Here is a 20,026-nt window from a genome sequence, read left to right on the forward strand (position 1 = left end):
TTAGCAGTTCTGCCAAAAACCAGGGATGATCCTATAGCAGCTGTTTAATTTGGCAGGGTGGCAACGCTATTGCATATTCATAAGTTTTTTTCCTTCAACCAATAAGAAAATCTTTGAAATGACGAATTTTAAATGAAAACAGCGACCAAAGAGTACGCAACGTGATGTCGGGGACAAAATAACCAACTCCAAAATAAAGTGCAATTAAATTACATAGTTTTATATAATTGAATCTGGCTGGCGAGCCGGAGAAACGATTCGCCACCGCCAGCATTGTTCTAAATGCTGAACAATTTATTACTCATTTAAGCAAAGAAGTATTTGTGTGCCTAGTTAGTTAATTAATCAACGCCGAAAGATGAAGTTCACGTACTTGTTCGTGCTCATTTGGCTGGCCTTCCTCATTAGCAGCGGTGTTTTGCTTTTCTCGCGGGGATTCCTATTGGCCCGGGTGTCCAAAACGGAGACGAGCACCTGCCGCCGGTTGTCCACGAATCCTAATGCCGTAAGTTAGAAACCAGTTAAAAAATACAAATCGTTAATCCTTCATCCTTAAACAGGAGTATGTCCTCACCGATGAGGTAGTGAACGAAATCTTTAAGGATATCAATGCCTCCTCCAATCTGTGTCTTCCGCAAAAGTCAAAGGTGATTGTCCTAGTCGTGGATGCCTTGAAATACGAGTTTGGATTGTACAAGGAGAACGCCGATGACCCTCTGCCCTACGAAAACAAGTTGTTGGTATTGCAAGAGCTGCTGCAGCAAAGTCCTGATCATGCCCGCCTGATGAGATTCCGTGCTGATCCGCCCACCACAACGTTGCAGCGCCTGAAAGGACTTACCACCGGCAGTCTACCCACTTTCATAGACATTGGGTCAAATTTTGCTTCGCCGGAAATCAACGAGGACAATGTAATCGATCAAATAGTCAAAAGCGATTTGCCGGTGGTTTTCCTGGGTGATAGCACCTGGACGGATCTATATCCGCGTCGCTTTAAGAGATCCTACTCTTTTCCTAGCTTCGATATTTTCGATCTGGACAGCGTGGATAATCAGATATTAAAGCATTTACCGAAAGAGCTGGCTAGTGATGATTGGCAGGTGCTAGTGGCCCACTTCCTGGGAGTAGATCACTGTGGACACAAACATGGACCCCTGCATGAAGAAATGGCGCGCAAGCTGAGCGAGATGAACGAGGTGATAAGGTTGGTCGTGTTTACTTTAAGTGATACGTGCATGAAACTTATTTATTAACAATTTAGATCTGTGGTTGCCGGCATGGACAACGACACCACTCTTTTTGTGATGGGCGATCATGGGATGACCGCATCTGGGGATCATGGAGGCGACACTGATGACGAAACTAATGCTCTGCTGTTTGCCTATTCCAAGAAGCACCGATTTTATGGCAATGAATCGGGCTCAGATAGCGAAATGCTGCAGCAGGTGAGATAAGACAAGGAGTAATCTCAGCACGTCACAGCACTGAGATAAGCAATGATATTTATTTTCCAGATTGATCTGGTCCCCACACTGGCGACCATACTTGGCGTCCCAATACCCTACTCCAATTTGGGCCTGGTCAACTTTAACATTGTGCCTGACCTGCAAGTGCCACATTTAAGCAAGTTCCAGACTCTGCTGCTCCATTCCTGGCAGAATGCCCAGCAGATCTATCAGTACTTTTTCCAATACGCTTTGGAAAACAAGCGCACCTTTAATGTGGAGCAAATGGACCAATTGGAGACTGAGTTTATACTGCTAACCCACCGAGTGCAAAACATCTATAACGAGGTTGCTTACAAGTCCTTTATAAGGGATTTGAATATACATCTGCGAGATATCCTCGGGACCTGTCGAGAGATTTGGATTCGATTCGATCCCACGCAGATGTCACAGGGACTGCTTTTTAGCTTCCTGCCATTGTTCTTTATCTTTCTGCTGGTGAACAACTCTCGTCCGGCAGACTATGCGCACATATTTAAAGGCAAGGAGGTCTTCTACACATATTTAATCAACTTGGCCGCTGGAGTGTTTGGATACCGATACTTCAAGACATTTTATTTTAAGACCGAAGAGCATGGAGTTATCTTCTTCACGGCCTTATCTAGTGCTCTTATCCTGGCTTTCCATACGCTGCGTCATTGGACTAAGATTGCTACAAATTGGTCAGAGGTCAAACGGTTTGCCCACATGCCGACGCGACTGCTTCTTTTCGCCTCTGTGGGTGTGTTCTTCTCGAATAGCTTCGTCATCCAGGAAGCAAAGATCTTGTCGTATCTTTTGGCGGCATCGATACTTCTGCTCTCCTATGAACTCCTACGACTAAGTGCCCGCTTGGAGTTCAGGACAAAGTTCAAAATCTCCCAATTCCTGCGCTCCACAGCCTTAAGACTAATCCTGGCCAGCATTTTGGCGATTTGCTTGATACGCTTTACCTACACACTATTTCGTTGTCGCGAGGAGCAAGGAAATTGTACGGACTTTGCCAATAGCGGTGGAGCAGGATTCTCAATCAAGAAGCCCGGAACGGGCAAAACCTACATCCTCGCTGTAGTGGTTCTCGTAGTGTACACTACCCTGACTCGATTGTATTTGCGATCCTGCGGTAATCTGACTGGTAACTCACCTAACGTATTGCTGGCTCGCTATGGACCCACGGTTGCCTCAATCTGCGCAGGCGGTCATGTGCTGCTCGCTAATAGCTCCATCAAGAACATCCAGCGCACCCATATCGATGCCATGGCTCTGGTTATCTACGGACTGCTATTGTTGCAAATCATAGTTGTGACCTGGGCTCCGCTGATGACTTTTGTGCTTCCTCCAAGGAGTTCACATACAGTAACCATCAACGGAAGCGAAAGCATTGTGCCGGAAATCTTCAAAAAGATGAAGCGCATGTACGAGGGCGATGACGACGAGAGACGTAATCAGATTCCGGTGGTTTATGGATTGGCAACCGTTTACTCGTCCATCGTCATAGCTTTTGGAGTCTTCCTTGCATTGGTGATGATTGTTATTCTAGAGCCACGTGCTTCTATCGGTATGGTGGTTTGTGTTGCAGTGGGATCTATCCTGCTTAGTGTCCACGGTATATTGCGTTATCGAACTGCCACGAGTTTTGGTAAGTGATTGAGTTGGAAGTTTCCTAAGATTGGTTATTAATTATATTCATTTTCAGAGAGCTGTGTGCAGCCTACATTTACGGCCCTGGTTGGCTGGTTCCTGCTGGCTCATTTCTGCTTTTTTGCCACCTCGCATCAAACGACCTTGTCGCAGATTGAGTGGCGTGCTGCCTTCGTCGGTCGAACTACAGGCATTGGACAGTCAAACTTTATATCTGGCATCCTGGTCATCTTGAACACCTTTTGTGGTCCAATATTCTTCTTCTGCATGTACTCCCTTCTTAGTACAGAGACTTTTTCACTGTTCGCATTGTTTCCCAACCTCATCCGAAGCTGCAGGAATAGTAGTGGCAAAACGGATGCCACAACATCGATAACAGATTTGGCCAATGAGGCGGTTGGCTTTGATATGACAAGGGGCGAATTAACTTTGTACGAGTACGAGGATGTGTTTTTGGGAACTGGTTTCAAGCTGGCAACGCAATTTTTCATGCTGCAGGGACTGAAGGTAAACGCCGACGTGGACTATGTCATTGATTTTATTTACTAATAACCTTTTGCTATCTATTTCTAGGTTTTCTGTGCCATGATGGCCTGCACTATTCATTGCCGCCACCTGATGGTGTGGAAGATCTTTGCGCCACGCTTCATCTACGAGGCCCTTGCTACTTTCGTCAGCCTGCCTGCCCTGATAGTTGGTTATCTTTTGGTCCTCCGCATCCATCGTGCTGTGGATACACTCATTAAGCGCATCAACAAGGAAAAGGTCCACTAGTCTCAGCCCAAAATACAACTATTTATTTAGGCCTTAATAAAACACAAGAATTAAGAAAGTTAAAACTCTGTTTTGTTGGTGGTCTTGTAGTTGTAATCTTATTTTAATTTAGCTTAGAGTTAAAGTTAAAATTATCGGTTCACATATTTTCCAAAAGACACAAAAACGTCACATGATATCGCGGATTCATGGATTTACATAGTAGTTTTCTAGTGTTATGGCTTACAAAATTAAACACGAGCAAACATGACAAGAAAATTAAGTACGGGTGGGGGCCCTCGACCTCCGGTTTCGGTTGCTGTTGCACTACAAACTATAGACTCGACACATACGCCTCTCACGGTTTACGGGTTCTTCATCCTCCAGGGGCTAAGTACGCAAATAAGTAACAGGGTGTGTGGGGCTTAAGTGTTTTTTTTCTAGTATATTGGCCGGGGTCACAAAAACAGGATCTCCCAAGACATCTTGGAAGGACCTCCTTTCGGGTTTCAATTTAGTTTGATTTTTTTTTTTTTGTACATTTTGTTGCCAGGTCATTGGTGTTTCTTTTAACTTGCTTTTGCCGTGTAATATGCGTGCGCAAAAGAGATTCAGGTTCAGGAGCCTACTGACCATTGAGGAGCAACGGCGTGCTCGAGACTCCATTAGCGGTGCCCTTAACTACAAAATCAAAAGAGAAACACAGTCAGGCGGAAATAAAGATTTAGGGATTCTAAATGTTGGCCAAGAAATTAAAATTTTGGTAAACAGGAAAGTTAGTGGCATGCAATAGGAGCTACGAAAGATTGAGGCTTATGGTATATACAGCAGTGAAAGTTCGAGCTTTTGGTTCTATATTCTTTGGCTAAGCATTATGAAGACTCCTGGCCTTAGTCGCTGTTTTCGTCGTATGGATGATACTGCTTCGGTGGCTCTCTGGGCAGATCGTCCTGCTTACCGTGCGTCGCCGATCGGCAGAACTTCTTGGTGGTGCTCCAGTCCTCCTTAAGGGACAGATTAAACATGGAGTAGTCCGGATCGCCGGTCACCTCCTTAACAATATTCAGGAACTTGGGCATGCAGTTCTTAAGGGCTTCGCCGGTGAGCGATGAATACGTCTCCAATAGCACCAATCCCTTGCAGCTGCAGAAAACCAAAAATTATTAATAAAGAACAACTTTTCAGGCGAGAAACCTAACGTACCGTGGGTGTCCTGGCTCCTTGTAAATATCCAGCTGGAAATATTGGTTGTTGATAAGAAAACAGCGGCGCTTCTTATAGATGGTAAAGTGAGCATCGTCACGCTGGGCCAGCAGGTTCATGTAGTCGCGATGCGTCAGCTGGGTCTTCACCTCGATGCGGGCCTGACCGTGAACGTTTGGACGCCTCTGTGTATGGATGTAGCTCCAGTGGCTTTTCTGGCCACGCTTGCGAAGGCGGGCCTGCACCTTGGGTCCGGCAGATTGCAGATAGTGGTGCACCACATCGAAGTCCTGAAAGGGTGGAAACTCGCTGTCTGGCGGCAGAAAGGCAACTGCAAGAAATCATAATCTTAGAAAAAATTCTACTTAGTTGGTTACTAGAAAACCTACCCAAATATTTGAGCTTGCGAGAGGTGGCTTGCAAACGGTCGCCAATATCGATACCGACTTTCTGGCACACTGACTCAATCATGCGATTCATCTTGGCCTCGAAGTTAGTGGAATTGTCAATCACATCGAAGTAAGGATGGCCGACCCAAGCAGCCGCCGATTTGTAGTCCAGTTCCCTGGCTAAGTCAACGCCTTCCGAGCGACAGGCGTGATCCTGAAATCAACAAGTAAAAGTTAGTTAACTTTAAATTTAAATTCTGTAGCCCTTAGCCCAACTAGAAAGCCGCTAGCGTTTGCTAGAAATACAGCTGCCACTTTACAAAATCGTTGGAATTTTAAGATTTATGGAGCTGTTTGAGCTAATTAACTAATGTACTTATTATTACAAATTCAGTAATGTTGAAGAACTCTTACTTTAAAAAAAAAACTACTTCAAAACACTGATTCTATGAATGAAATCAAATATGATGAAAAAATACAAATGAAAGAGATTAGAAATAGATTTGAAACACAATAATGAAATAGAATTGGAATTTCGGGACCAACTGTGGCAACTGGCATTAGAATTTGCAGCCATTTTTGGATACCTGATAGTGGCGCTTTCTGTTCTACCATATTCATGCGTTTTATTTGTGGCGGATAAGAAAATTGGTCAAGTGAAATCTGTACGGCCGACCTTTGGCCTGCAACTCACCTCTGTGGAGTAAAAATCCTCAGCCCCGTTGGCCGCAGAGACCAAGTGCAGGATCTGGTTATAGCGATTGTCACGCATCTCCACAGGATTCCATTTGTTTCCAGCCATCATTTTCTCCCATTTATCTTTTGATATGTCTGAGGAGGAATACAAATGATATAGTATACCGTAATAAAAGATGGTAAAATTCCATTGAGATATTACTCACATGCACTGGCATCCATAACACCGCGATCGCAGATTATCAGGCAGTTGCGGGTGCTCGAGTTGCCGAGCTCAAAGTAGGTGTTCTCGATTTGCACCATGGTGCGGATCAGATTCTCTTGGAACTTATAGGCTGAATGGGGGGAAGTAGAAGGTCAGTGATTTTTTACTCTTTGGACTCTCTCGACGTTTATTTACAATCGAAACAAATAGAAATCGAAATACAATTGCAAGCAAATTCGAATCGTAAGGGAAATATAACACTGTGGGCATCGAATTGTAGGAGAATTAATTGACTGGGCGGTCGGTTTCTGATTGAAGTGTGATGACAATGCTTGATGAACGATGGCCAGTATCCAGTGACCAGTAACCAGTATCCAGTGAGTTCAGCGATATCAAATTGAAGCGATGAGAGAACTAATCTGAATTTGAGTCGATGGAATGATATGGCGCAAACACAAATCGAATTCAAAAGTTCAATCAACTTGTTGTCAACTCAGAGCTGGAATAGTACTTTTCCCCCCAAGTAAACAGTTTCTAATCAGCAGGGGGTTAAAGTGTACTCATCATTATTCGTCTACTCCAGATGTTGATGTCTGAATGGAGGTTCGGAGCACATGCATTGTTTTTATTATTCGCTTCCTCACTTTCAATTTATTTTCAATGCTGAAACTAATTTAAAAAGCGGTCCAAAGCAGTTATAGTCAACCCAAAAGTCATCCTCATTTTTAGTAATCTCAAGCTCAGAGAAAATAATAATAACAAAGCAATGTTAATTTTTGATACACAAAGCCTGAAAGTATTTTAAAAATGTAGAAATGGCGTTCTATCATTTTAATTTAATAAACAAATATACAATCCAAAATGTGTGTGACTAATCTTTAAACAAAGAAAATTGCTAAAAAGATTTTGGGAAAATTTCTCTCACATTTCCTATTCATTTTTGTTCTTTAAAAAAACTAGTAAATTTTTGCCTTAATTTCAAAATTTCTTTCTAGAAAGCTTATTTAAAAAATGACCAATGACCTTGCGGAATCTAGAGCTTTTTAGCCCAGTAAGCCAAAGCGGTTGAAACGAGTAAATAAACAGTAATCGCTGATTGCCTCACAGCCTCAGCTGGTTGAAGTGGTGACGAGGGGTTTTTTCCCAGAGACAGGGAGTCACCGGTTGTCATTATGGCGATAAGCTATTTCATAACAGTACTCTTTCCAATACAGTCGAAATTCTGTAACTGGAACTTTCTTTGGGATTTGTTTTCCTTCTTTCCCCAAAAAAGTGGTAAAGATAATTTTATTATCTCAATTTAAAAATCACAAAAACGTTTTAAAAATGGAAACTATTTAAACAGTTTGTTAAACCTATTGATTTTCTAGTTTCATTTACTGAAGTTCCCCTGTAGTTACATTGCACATTTCCAACCGTCATGAGAGGCAAATATAATGTTGATGGGGGGTTGTTGGGTGGCAAAATCAGGTGCTTTTGGGGGAGCGACGCAACAACACTTGTTGCGGCTTTCGTTCGCGTGTAAAGTATATATATGTTTCTGAAAAAGTTCTCTGCCTAACGAGCTGCTTTTGTTTACGCATTTGTTGTTATTGTTGTTGCAGCTGCTGGTAGGTTTTTTATTGGTTCATGTGTATTGCAATTGCATTGAACTTGACTCGGTGCATCGGGTGACAGGTGAAATCGATCACTTCGTGGAAAGCCTTTCGCTGTTTTTTTTTTGTGCTTCTGTTGCTATTTTTTATTTTCTCTCAATGTTTTTGTTTCTTTTTTGTTCGGCCAATTCTAATTCAATTAGCAACGATGATGCAAGACAAAATAATGTACAAAAAGCCTAAAGATGTATGTAAGAAGAGTGTACGCGTATTTGCAATTTCACCAGCTATTGCGCATCAGAGAATGGAAATCTATACACAGGAAGAAATATATTTATGGAGAGCTTGCTAATCCCGATAAGCTGGTTAAAATGAATTTTAAACTTAAAAGAAAAGAAAACTTTATACCCAACCTGAGAGGTTTTAAAATCTTAACACTTTCTAAAGTCAGAGTTCCCTAAGTTCTATTTCATTTTAATATTTCCTGTTTATTTATATAAGAAAAAACCCTAGTAAAACCAACCACATTATTTTCCTTGCTTACTAAATATCTTGATGATTGTGTTAATTCTGAGTGTGTGTGATTGCCCAGCCAACCTTTAATGGACTCTCGAGATAATAAAAGTGTATGCAGATTAGGAGGCTCTTTAGCCACATACATATGTACATAATTGACCAAGTTAATTTACATAATGCCAGAGAAAACGGGTTGCTTAATGAAGAAGTTGGATAGGTATTTAGGAAAAAAAATTAAGCGAAATGAAGGGCGAACTTTAGGGGGGCGCATGGGGTGAAGCGGGAGCGAATCAACAGGCAAAAAACAAAATTGTTTAGCAATCAATTTCGGGAAATCAATCGAGCACAGAGAGGACCACCGACCAACCAAAGCGACTCTGACAGACAGCGAGCGATAACAAGTTCAAACGAGAATTCTTGGCAAGACTTGCGACAGCCCCGCCCCTCACAACCCGCCCTCTGCTAATATATATTATCTATCAAATGTTCCTATATGTATCAGAACAACTATCACACATCTATAGGTGTATATACAGTGGCGGTTGAAAAGTTTATTCAATTAACAAATATAAAATCCAAAAATAGTTAATAATTCTAGATAAAAATAGTAAATTAACTTAATAGACTTTAGTTAAACTCTCTTTGTATCTTTTGTAATACAAACTAAAAGATGTAAATAATCTTTACAAAGTAGAAGTTAATAAACTATTCAAATTTAATAACATTCTTAAAATCAATATTTAGACAACCATTTAAATGGGAATTAGAGTGTGTTCCACATTTTTGCGACCTCAACTGTATAAATCACAGCACTACGAAAATAATTGAATGGAGCGCATTTAGCGCCCAACTGCGAAGAGAGAGTAAACAACAAAGGTCTGATGTGGGGGGGCAACAAGGCAAGGGCGTCGAAAAGGGGGTGCGGTTTCTAGTGGGAAGCGGATGTCGAACTCGCGTCAGCAGGCACGTGATGCGGTTAAACATTTCACATTCTTTGCCTATAATATATACCCCATTTAATTAGTCAGTCAGAAGACCAGCAAATAGCATATATAAAACAAATACTAAAAAGCTCGGTCACCCCCACAGAAATAACCAAATGCCGAAATGAAAAGCGAAAATTGTTTTCGGCTGGGAAATTGCCATGTGGCCATGGCTGACTGACTGGCCAACAATCACCAAAAGTCTTTTTGGCACATACAGTGTGTATTGGCTTAAAAACCATCTAAAAGTAGCAAAAAAAAAAAGTTACTAACAAAAATGTAAGTTTTAGCACATAAAACTCATCAAATTTCTCAATTTTTCAATTTAAAATATAATAAAATTTTCATTTATCTTTGTAATATTAAACTAAGAATTACTGTCTCCATAAGCAGAATGTGTATATGCAAAGGTAATTAATTCGTTAAACAATCCCCCATTTCTGTGTTGTTTCTACCCCAATACCATAAAATCAAGTAAGGAAAAGTTTATACAGTCAACCGTCATTTTTGCAATGTCTCAAGAATCTAGACTTTTGGAAGAGTGGGTGTCCAGATATCAGAGACTTCAGAGCATACACACGTGTTGCTCGTCACGAAAACCCAACAGACCGCTAAGATATATAGATATATATATACCTACTTTTGTCTTTGCATATGTTGCGGCTAAATTTAAATGGCCCATTTAAATTGGCTGAAATTGTAGCGACTAAACGAAATTGCAGAGGCTTGGCATGAAATATTGTTATTGAAATGAGCAGATATATTATATATATCTCTTAGATAGAGACACATTGTACAGAACTCGGCAGCGATTACGACGTATTAGTAGACACAAGTGTTATGGGAACGCATATAAATCATAGAACGAAGCCAAAAAACAAACAAATAAATAAATACACGTAATATATATATCTAGGAGTTAATAAAGAGAGCTGTTTGCATGGGCCAAACTCGATGGTCTGTTTGGTAAATTGTCAAGTCATATTTGAGGACAAACACAAAGCAAAGATATATGTATAGTATATGAAAGATATGTCTGATAAAGACTTTTTATCCGATAAAAGAAAATGCATTAAGAAAACAAGCTAAAGGACACATCATCAGCACAGGTAGACAAGGACGACTTGGGCAAATGGAAAACTCGTTTCGATTTTGGTTAGAGTGCTTGGGCGGCAAATGCAAAACGAGGATAAAAACAACCGATCTGTGGCTCCACCGGCTCACCAACACATGGCACTCACCTTCGCTGCCATTGGGCCGGGATGCAGCCTTGGCCAAGCAGCGCGGACAGGATGCGGTTAGGTCGATGAGACTGTGCTCCGGAGCGGCGAAGGGCAGATCTTTGTAAACGAACGTGGTTGGCGTGGGCGGGTCTGTGAGTGTGGGTGGCGTTTTGTTTGGTTTTGGATGTGAGTTGGTATATATATTATATATTAGATAAGTTTCCCCTAGCCATAAAAATATTGATGTTGATTACCCCCAACGTCCGGTTGGCTTTAATTGTCCTGCTTGCAAATACCATTATTCATAAAGGCTTTGTAAGGAATTGCGACTAATCGGTAGACATGTGATCAGACTTTCGCTACTTTCTGTATCTTATCAGATAGCGCTTTTTGGTAATTTAGATATATTTTTTTTGAACGGGCCTACGCCCACCCCCCGTACGCTCAACCCCATTCGTGAATCCATTAATAACCATAATTGACAAATTGCTTGCCAAGTTAAAAGGAAGAATGCTAGCGAAATGACCTCGAGTCACGCAAACAGGATATCGAGTGGGAATTCGAATCGTGTCCCAAGGAATTACGTAAGTTTCATTGAAGACGTGACTTTCTTGGGGGCCTTCTGGCTATATACTCAGATATAGACTAGATATACTTGTACTATCTATAGTATGGCGGACTGTCGCACTTGCTTGATTTTAAAAATACCTTCTAGCATATACGATATATACATATATATATATATTGTACGTATAGTATAGGGATTCTTTCTGTTGGTCGTTGGCGAAGTAAATATTTTGATTTATTTTCGTTGTTTCGAGAAATCAGCGGTTGGTGTCGAACTTGACAGTGCTCGGAAAATGAGTTATGTATTTGGTATCGGAAAATGCTTGCAATGTAAGACTCCTCCTCCTCTGCTCCGTCAACTACCAATTATATTTTGGTCTCCCACTTCTCGGTGGCATCGCCTCTACTTACCCTCTTTCTCGGTCAGATCGGAGAACTTCACGCCGCCACTACATATTCGGATTAATCGGGGGAAGAAAGAGAGAAAGAAAAATAAACAGGGATTAGCATCTATCCGAAAAAAAAGTATATTTTTGTATTCACTAGATAGAGTATTTTAAGAGTTCAAGAGCATCATCAAGCATGGAACTTGAATCGAATTAAGTATGTATCGGAATGGTAATCATCTCAGGTAGAAGACCAGCGGCAGGCAAAGCTACTTGGTCCAAACTCAGGTGGAACCTACTGAGCGGCTCCTTTCGCTTTGATTGCCTTTCATTTAACATTTAATTTAATTGTTTTATTTTGATTTTTTTTAATGTGTAAATGGTGTGTGGAGAGAGAATTTACCTGAGTAAAACAGTGGCCGTTTCAGGCACGCGGAATACCTGAAAATATTTAACATGCTCATTGCTTTGTTTCGAGTTTTTTTCGGGACAATAGAATTGTAATGAGGGAGTATCTAAAGGTAATCCCGCTATCGCCATGGCTCAATCATTTCTCCTCTACTTACAGAGCTGCCCGCGGCCCAAAGCAATAGCTAACTTGCCGTAGTCTAGGATCGGCATTCCCATTCCCAATAACTTTTTCTTCCCTTTTCCCCCAAAAACAAACACACATACAATACACCCACGACACTCACCTTCCATCCAAGGTTCTCAAAGAAGGTGCACAAACGGGACTGGCCTGTCGTCTTGCCGCCACAGGGCCCTGAAAATGCATAATATATATTCGTTAATTTTATTTGTTTATTGGCAAATGGGCTAAGGTTGTATTCTTAAGTTCTATCCAAGTTGGATTGTCAGGAAAACGGGAGAAAGGTGTGCTCAAACTTGCCAGTAATTTTCCAATAATTACTAACTCAAATAAAAAGTTAAAAGTTTTGAAAAAGTTTTGCCTATTTCTTGCTAACTTAATAAAAAATATCTAAAAAACACACGTCTCTATTGTTTTTAATAATTAATATTTCTTTTAATTAGCTATACACATTGACACGTGCTTACAGTTTACATAAATTAAAAACGTAACCAGTTAATTAGGTTTGTAAATGCCTAAGCATATTCCTAGAAACCTATTTTAGTTCAGAAAGAGCTAATTAATTCTAAAACTAAAAGAAGTTTAAGCCAGTTTTAGACCCTAATGAAATAAGTTATATGCAAACACATTTCTTTTCATTTCGAAATCAGAAGTTTAAGTTCAAGAATTCATACCTTATAATTATGGTGAGAAATAAACTTCAAGTTAATTGTCAAAATAATATTTGTAGATAAGATATGTAGAACTTATAATTCAGCATGATATTTTCTAATTGCTCATTGTTCAGTTCGACAAGGCGGAAATGAATTATTACGACTTGTGTCCCAAATTCCAATAAATCAAGTGCATTCAAGTTACTCGACGATGTGCATTACATATCACTCGATTAGGTCTACGGCCTGACCCTGAAGGCAATTACGCCCCATTGCTGACTGAGTGCATTTCTCAACGTTCTGGGGAAATCGAATTTGAAGGCACTCTAAAAAGAGTCAGACCTGACCATTGATTCTCTCTCTAACTGACTAACCGATAAGCAATTCTTTGAATGGGTCTTTAAAGGAACTTTGTGGGGATTTTCGTACGAGTACCACACGTGGAGATTGGGGGCTTTCGTTTTTATCAGCTTCTTCCCGAAAATATATATTTGAATTCTGGGGCAGAGGAAGACCGCCCCGAAAGCGATAATACGAGCAGGGAAGATAGGCCCGCCAATACATCAATGCTATTTGTGCGGCTTCTAATCACAGCCATAACTTGGGCCAAATTAAATGATTAGACCACGCGCCCAACCACTGCTCATATGATGGTCGGACAAACAGGTTTTACGGTTCTCTTTTTACATATGAATAGTGAGGCGGGTCTTTGAAGAGCCGACCAGCTAAAAAAGAACAAAAAATAAAAAAAAAGGCCGGTAGCTATATGAATACAAAATAGAAACTATGGCAGAGCTACCAACTACCACTTGAAGGTGGGGAAATCATGGGAAGCTGCGCGCAGGACACAATCTCTACCCCTTCGTGGAAATTTCGCGACCTTGACACAAATCGTAAACAAATCGGAATCAGGGGGGTTGGGTGTTCCACGAGGAAACGAGTATACGAGGACACTTGTAACAGATACACAGAAAAATCCAAAGTTGTCAGGGATAAAAAAATAAACGGGAATCCGAAAAACTTACCGCCAGTTAGGACGATTTTATAGACACGTTTGTCTTTCGGTGACACCGAGCCCATCCTGTTGAGCTTTAAGCTGGGCATGGCGCCTGGTTTTGGTGAGGTGGACTTCCTGATCTCGACCTGCTGCTGCTGTTGCTCCGGTTCGTCCTTCTGCTGGTCCTGACCATTACTGTTGGCCATCACCGACTGCTGTTGTCCGTTGCTGAGGAGGGTGGCCATGGTTTCGTCTTCGGGAATTTTACTTTTTTGTTTGGTTTTTTGGAGAGGAGCCGATTGGCTGTGGTGGCACGCAGAAAACTCTTCTACGCGCGCTGCACGTGCCTTTTTAGGTTAGGCTTGGTGGAAATCGCAACTCCTGCGATTCCTTTGGGATTTCTGGTGTCCTGGTTCCCTGATCCTGGGAATCCTGACTGTCCGCGTCTTGCGCTCTGCAATTCAAATGTCGCACTGGCGCGTTGTAATCATGCCCAGGTATGGGATTGCGCGGGATACTCTCAAAAGGCCGACGGAGGAACTTTAGAATTTGACCAAACAAGTCGGCAGCGTTACACGCTACTGTCCGAATTCGTACCACATCCGAATATTTGGGCGATATCAAAGTTTATGCGTTTTGTATTGGTGGTATTGCATTTTTACGAGTTGACACCGCATCCGTTTATTACACAAGAAAAGAACAGAATCGTGTGGAAAATGTGTGCCGACGGTCGGTCTTATACTTTTTGTTAGAATCGAGTGTGGCCGGGCTGTAAAGGATTGGAAATGGAGAAAAGTTATCGGGAGAGAAATTAACGGGGCATACTTTCAGGGCTGGTGATGAAAATGGTCACACCTAAAAGTAGCTAAAGAATAATTAGAATCGGAAGTTAATTCTATAGCAGATTTTAAAATACCATTTTAAGAATTAAAAGATTCTTAATTTTGACCATTGATCAAATGTTGGTTGCTAAAATTGCAATTAATACAAAAATGATTGTATTTTTATTTTTTACACCCCAAAATTTTATAACGTAAATAATTTAAATAACAAAGAAACTGTTGAAGTTTACTATCGATATCACGATGCTCAATCGATACGGTGTCACCTCTAGTTCAAATGCACTCGAATGTTCACTTCTAAATTTAAAGCGTAGTTTGTCGCACACGAAATGATGCGCGGATACCATCAACTGCAATAGTTAGACAAATCGCCAGCGTGCTACACCTAGTGAAATTGCAATAGCCAAAAGCAAAAACGGAAAAGTTGTTAAATCAGCAAACGAGCAAACATTTTCATAAAACCACACGTAACGTAACACATGTGCGTGCGTGTATGCGTGAGTGCGAGTGAGAGGGAGCGTGTGTCAAAATGACAGCAGTAGAAACAACGAAAACAACAACAAAAACAGCAGAAGCAGCAGCAGAGACCAAATCAACAAAAACAACAACAACAGCAACATTATAGTCAGCCAGCTGTGCGAGGTCGTTTTGCCCCCTCCCCTCCCTGAAAATAGAAAAACAATATATTTGGCACAAACAAAAAAACAAAATTAGTTCTGATCTCCGTCAAACAGGAGCAAACCAAAATTGTTTGTTACGTTATTGTCACTCAAAGCCCAGCAAGCGTGTTATGAACATACTAAACCCAGCGAAACTCAAGTGCATCGTATTTAAACAACTGCGTCACACTTGGTCGTTTCTTTTGTTTGTTTTTGATTTGCTGGTTAAGTTCTACGCTAAGGCTCAACCCTCTGACCACCAGGAGCAGCTGGCAAACCAAAATAATAATAATAACAACAATAATAACGATATAATCATGGATCAGGACATGCCGGAGGAGGAAATGGGTCAACCGGAGCCGCAACAGCTACCACAACAGGATCAAGTGGACATTTTGGCCCGATTCCAGGCCATACAAGGAGCCGTGGAGCCCATGGATGAATCCAGCGATTTGGATGAGGAGGAGGAGGACGAAGAGGACGACGATGACGTGGATGTGGACTATGGCGATAGTGATTCGGAAACGGAGTTCGAGGACATGGATTCCGACGCATCGACTAGCTCAAGCGAGGAAGGCAATGATTTTTCCAAGAGCACGCCAAAGTTGCGAACGACTCGTGATCTACCTTTGTATTCCTTCCTGCCGTTGCGTTTGGTTAAGTGCCATTATAAAACGAAAAATATGCCGGGTGGATTTCCAATGGCGCGTAGTGGTCACCGAGTCATAGCCTCCAATTCGCATCTTTACTCTCTGGGTGGCTATAATCCACGTAGAGCCTCGACTGCATCGCGATACGGACGCTGTCAGCTCTTCCAGGAGCTGTGGAGCTACAACTTCGCTTCTATGACCTGGAGACTGGAGCTAAATGCTGATAATGCTAGCAATATGCCTGTGGAGCTGGCCTCCAATGCGTTGACCATTCACAATAACGTGTTGATTGTGAGTATCTATTTGATGCTATCTAAATCGCTATATAGAAAGAGGCGGGGCCGAGGGCTTTTAGACAGACGAAAATAGATGAGTTCGATTGTATATCTCTCTCCATCTCCCTCTCTCGTTGGGTGTGTTGGTGAACACAGTGAGAAATGTGGATCACTTCATTTAAAATATTAGTGATTCTTACAGAAAACTAGATCTTCAACGAGATCAGTGAAATTAACGGGTATTAAACAAGATTTATTTCCCAATTGGCCAAAATTTAAATGAAAAATTTAAGAACTAATTGAATTCTTTGATCTAATGTGACAGTTTGATATCCATATTTTTCAAAATAATCTTGTTTTCTTTCTGTGTAGGCTAGCAAAACCATCAATTGCAATAAAAAAAAACTTGTTTGTGATGAAGTAGAAAACACAATTGAATGGTGAAACGAGCAGAGAAATCACACACAGCTGATCGTTCAGATATTTCTCTCTGCCGAGAGAGGAGAGAGAGAGTGAAAAATAGAAAGAGGGTTATTCTGGGCAATGAAAAATCGCCAGGGCCAATGCCACGCCCTGCTCCGCGCCTGCACTCCTCCGCCTCTGAGTTTTGTTTATGCATTCTAAACACCCGAAATGTCAACCCAAACAGCTGCCCATGGCCATTGCCGTTGCCTCTCACTCGGGGGCACCTCCTTCACCTCCCCCTCCTTCTTTGCCTCTGCGCATGCCAGGCAACCCTCTTTTTCACTTCGGTTACTACGCAGTTGTTGTTTATGCTGCTGCCGCATGCAACAACTTGTTTTCCAGCTTTCCCCACCTCGCACTCTGCTGGAAAAACTCAAAACATTGTATTTACCATTTATACCCATACCCACCCAGCAGCAGCAGCTGAGTGCGCGCGCTTTTTATATTCGGGAGGAAACTAACCAAAAATGAAAAACCGAAAGCAAAACCAAACGGGAGCTGTTGGCATTTTATGCTGGCAGCAATGCCCTTCCCTTGCATTCCACAATTAGCTATAATTTGATGACGAATCATGCCCCGATACATACATACACAAAAACAGACTGGAGGCACATGTTTCCGCTTATCTGGGCTATAGCTCAGCCTCCCTATTTGCCTCCTCCTCCTTGTATTCCTCATTGTTGTATGCTTTCACTGTCGCCTCCTCCTTCTCCACGACAAGGCGATGATGATAAGCTGCTGCAGCAGCTCAAGTATCTGCTAATTGAATGCATTGGCAGCAATGTCAGGGGCGTAGATGCCACCCGCTTAATTCTACAAATGTATGTACTCTCGTATATATTTACATTAGAAAATATCTAGTAAATCTCACAGTCTGATAAAAAAGTGAATTTCTACAAGAACAACCCTTGAATGAAAAAACATATTTCGTTTACTTTTATTAAATTAGGTAAAACTATAAGATGATTGATAATTTTTAATTAATCATTTTCATTTTTCCTTTTCAGTCTCATGGAGGCACAGGGTATCCTTTTGGTGAATCATGCTCCAACGACTGCTACGTATACTGCACGGCTAGCTCTGGCGCGACACCGGGTGTGGAGCGCCTGAAGGTGAAGGGCGATCTGCCCACAGCTCAATACGGACCGGGCATTGTGATCCACAAGCACTTCCTGTACACAATCGGCGGAACGACGGGCTTTGATTACACCTGTGATGTGTATCGCTTGGATATGCGTACCGGCGTTTGGGAGAATGTGTACATAAGCCGCCCGGAGATGCGCGACGATCCGGAGGGTCGCTATCGTCATGAGGTCGTTTACGATGGCAAGCACATCTTTGTGTTGGGTGGCGGAACATCGCACATCGTTTACGATTTGCAACGCATTCCGGCATACAACCTGGAGGCGAATTGCTGGGATTATTTCGACACGTATCCCGATCGTCGCGCCAATGACATGGGAAATGGCAATAGAGGTTATCCAAAGCCACGAAAGTGCTTTTCCTGTGTACAACACCAGTCCTCCAACGGGGACATCGAAGCCTTTATAACGGGCGGTCTGCAGGTTAGATAATTATCTATCTATTATAGGGTTATAAAACTACTCAAATTTAAAAGTTGATTTGAGTTTTATTTTTATATTTATATTTAAGTTTAATGTAAAAAATATCATCTAAAATTCTTTATTTACAGGGAGATTTCACCTATTTTCGGGACGTTTGGAAGCTGAATCTGCGTACCATGCAATGGTTCCGTATCGAGACCGCCACATTGTCTCGCCCACTGTACTTCCATTCGGCTGCTCATTCCGATAATGGTTGCATGTACGTATTCGGAGGCATCGAGTACTGTGGCAAGAAGATGCGCCGTCGTAACTATCTGTACAAGATGTGGATGACGGTGCCGAAGTTGAGCGAGATGTGCTGGGACGCCATCACATACTACAATGACAATTTGGACTTGTACGACCGAAAGACGCTAATGGCAGCCGGGATACCGAAACGTTTTGCAGAACGCTTGCCGCCGCAGCGGAAGAAGTTTGACATTAACCAGGCAGAAACGTCCATGCTTTTTTCCCTGTACTCGAAAGCAAAACGTGCCCGCTCCACAACGCAATAGGCCTGCATGCTGCCCACCCCGTTACCACGAAAATAAATTGAATCCGAGAAGGGGAGCGGTGACCTCTCGCCCGGAAACTGTTTCAGTTGCAGAACTTTACGTTATTATTGTTTTTAAAAAGTTTTGTTTCACATTGAGCGCGCGCTGTGATCGAATTCGAAGGACATTTATAGTTGTACACATACATATGTATTTTGATACTCGAAAGATGAGGCGGACATGTTTAGCATGTAAATAAGAATGTAATTAAGTTTAGCTAGCGGAACAACAGCCACAGACAGGCCATGCGTATGTATTCTAAACTTCAGCTTACAGATCAGCCAGCGCACCCCACAAATCCAAGCATCTAAAAACAAAAAAATCCGCGATAAATCGCAAAATAAATATCTCACCAAGACCCCTTAAAACTTACTTGCTAAATATATATTTTAACGGCCCTGATAATAATGTTCACCCTTCTTTAAATCCAACAGCACCCCACCTCATCCCCCACTTTGCACACAAATGAACCAATATTGAAGGCTACACCAAACAATGTCATATAGAGGGGACAACCCCGATGTATTTTTGTCAAAGTGTACATAATATTTAGGCGGTAGTAATATTTAATTAACATAAGACTCCATCATTATTGCGATATCATGTACCAATGCAGTGCGTAAGGTACTGCACGCCCCCCGTGGCGAACGTCGGTTTGCTCGGTTTATAATATACCCAAGACTAAATTTGGTTGAATCTAAGTTAATAAATAAATTTTTAATGCAACACCATAGACGTTTCATTTCGTACCATTCGCATCCTGGCACAGATCATTCACGACGTAGCGTTGCCAATGACCCAGTTTTGCTTGCTTTCGCGCAGCAAAATAAACCCTGTTGACGGTACCATGGAATTTCCTGAAAGGATGGAGCCGGAGCATGCTTTGTGGCTGAGTCATGCGCAATTTGCAGTGTCGGAAAATTGCACCCTCCTAAGAACCATGATTTTCGGCAAACTGCGTAGAACCAAAGGCCAAAAGTACAGGTATTTGGGCTATGAAGCGTTTCGAATTTGGTGGTTGAAAATAACGACTGTTGCTCGGACCCCTTGTGGAGCGTTGATGCATCCCATTAAGGAAGTGAGAGAGGAGGGAGAAA

The 20,026-nt window shown here is 41.8% G+C and overlaps 3 protein-coding genes across 7 annotated transcripts; 2 read left to right on the plus strand and 1 right to left on the minus strand.

The window, feature by feature from the left end:
* Positions 1-36: 36 nt before the first annotated feature.
* On the plus strand, positions 37-3,964 carry LOC108112790 (GPI ethanolamine phosphate transferase 3). Its single transcript, XM_017223071.2, has 6 exons — positions 37-505; positions 561-1,204; positions 1,262-1,445; positions 1,515-3,123; positions 3,181-3,632; positions 3,699-3,964. The coding sequence occupies exons 1-6, from the start codon at positions 359-361 to the stop codon at positions 3,897-3,899; spliced, it is 3,237 nt and encodes a 1,078-aa protein (XP_017078560.1). The 5' UTR covers positions 37-358; the 3' UTR covers positions 3,900-3,964.
* Positions 3,950-14,625, minus strand: LOC108112791 (TRPL translocation defect protein 14). 5 transcript variants are annotated; one of them, XM_017223072.2, is made up of 12 exons: positions 13,909-14,625; positions 12,337-12,404; positions 12,045-12,082; positions 11,667-11,704; positions 10,707-10,838; positions 6,373-6,501; positions 6,165-6,301; positions 6,058-6,078; positions 5,471-5,684; positions 5,082-5,412; positions 4,837-5,021; positions 3,950-4,559 (listed from the first exon to the last, which is right to left on the minus strand). In XM_017223072.2, the coding sequence occupies exons 1-12, from the start codon at positions 14,123-14,125 to the stop codon at positions 4,504-4,506; spliced, it is 1,566 nt and encodes a 521-aa protein (XP_017078561.1). In that variant the 5' UTR covers positions 14,126-14,625; the 3' UTR covers positions 3,950-4,503. The 5 variants fall into 5 exon arrangements, with proteins under 5 accessions (XP_017078561.1, XP_017078563.1, XP_017078562.1 ...); XM_017223074.2 differs by lacking the exon at positions 10,707-10,838 and having other exon boundaries at positions 13,909-14,624; XM_017223073.2 differs by lacking the exon at positions 6,058-6,078 and having other exon boundaries at positions 13,909-14,624.
* Positions 14,626-14,991: 366 nt separating this feature from the next.
* LOC108113148 (kelch domain-containing protein 10 homolog) lies at positions 14,992-19,655 on the plus strand. Its single transcript, XM_017223657.2, has 3 exons — positions 14,992-16,322; positions 17,779-18,336; positions 18,465-19,655. The coding sequence occupies exons 1-3, from the start codon at positions 15,513-15,515 to the stop codon at positions 18,888-18,890; spliced, it is 1,794 nt and encodes a 597-aa protein (XP_017079146.1). The 5' UTR covers positions 14,992-15,512; the 3' UTR covers positions 18,891-19,655.
* The last annotated feature ends 371 nt before the right edge of the window (positions 19,656-20,026 follow it).

Source organism: Drosophila eugracilis, unplaced genomic scaffold (assembly GCF_018153835.1).
Source record: "Drosophila eugracilis isolate 14026-0451.02 unplaced genomic scaffold, ASM1815383v1 contig_90, whole genome shotgun sequence".
Lineage (NCBI taxonomy): Eukaryota > Metazoa > Arthropoda > Insecta > Diptera > Drosophilidae > Drosophila > Drosophila eugracilis.

What these genes read in the sequence shown, in the direction of transcription:
- LOC108112791 (XM_017223072.2), bottom strand. Translation starts at nt 14,125, where the DNA reads ATGGCCACCCTCCTCAGCAACGGACAACAGCAGTCGGTGATGGCCAAC. An exon ending in CCGGCCCAATGGCAGCGAAG is followed by an intron (nt 6,502 to 10,706) that starts GTGAGTGCCATG and finishes CCCCCCATTCAG; the next exon opens with CCTATAAGTTCCAAGAGAAT. An exon ending in ACAGAAAGCGCCACTATCAG is followed by an intron (nt 5,685 to 6,057) that starts GTATCCAAAAAT and finishes TGTTGATTTCAG; the next exon opens with GATCACGCCTGTCGCTCGGA.
- LOC108113148 (XM_017223657.2), top strand. Translation starts at nt 15,513, where the DNA reads ATGAACATACTAAACCCAGCGAAACTCAAGTGCATCGTATTTAAACAA. An exon ending in TTCACAATAACGTGTTGATT is followed by an intron (nt 16,323 to 17,778) that starts GTGAGTATCTAT and finishes TTTCCTTTTCAG; the next exon opens with TCTCATGGAGGCACAGGGTA. An exon ending in TTATAACGGGCGGTCTGCAG is followed by an intron (nt 18,337 to 18,464) that starts GTTAGATAATTA and finishes CTTTATTTACAG; the next exon opens with GGAGATTTCACCTATTTTCG.
- LOC108112790 (XM_017223071.2), top strand. Translation starts at nt 359, where the DNA reads ATGAAGTTCACGTACTTGTTCGTGCTCATTTGGCTGGCCTTCCTCATT. An exon ending in TGTCCACGAATCCTAATGCC is followed by an intron (nt 506 to 560) that starts GTAAGTTAGAAA and finishes ATCCTTAAACAG; the next exon opens with GAGTATGTCCTCACCGATGA. An exon ending in TCATGCTGCAGGGACTGAAG is followed by an intron (nt 3,633 to 3,698) that starts GTAAACGCCGAC and finishes ATCTATTTCTAG; the next exon opens with GTTTTCTGTGCCATGATGGC.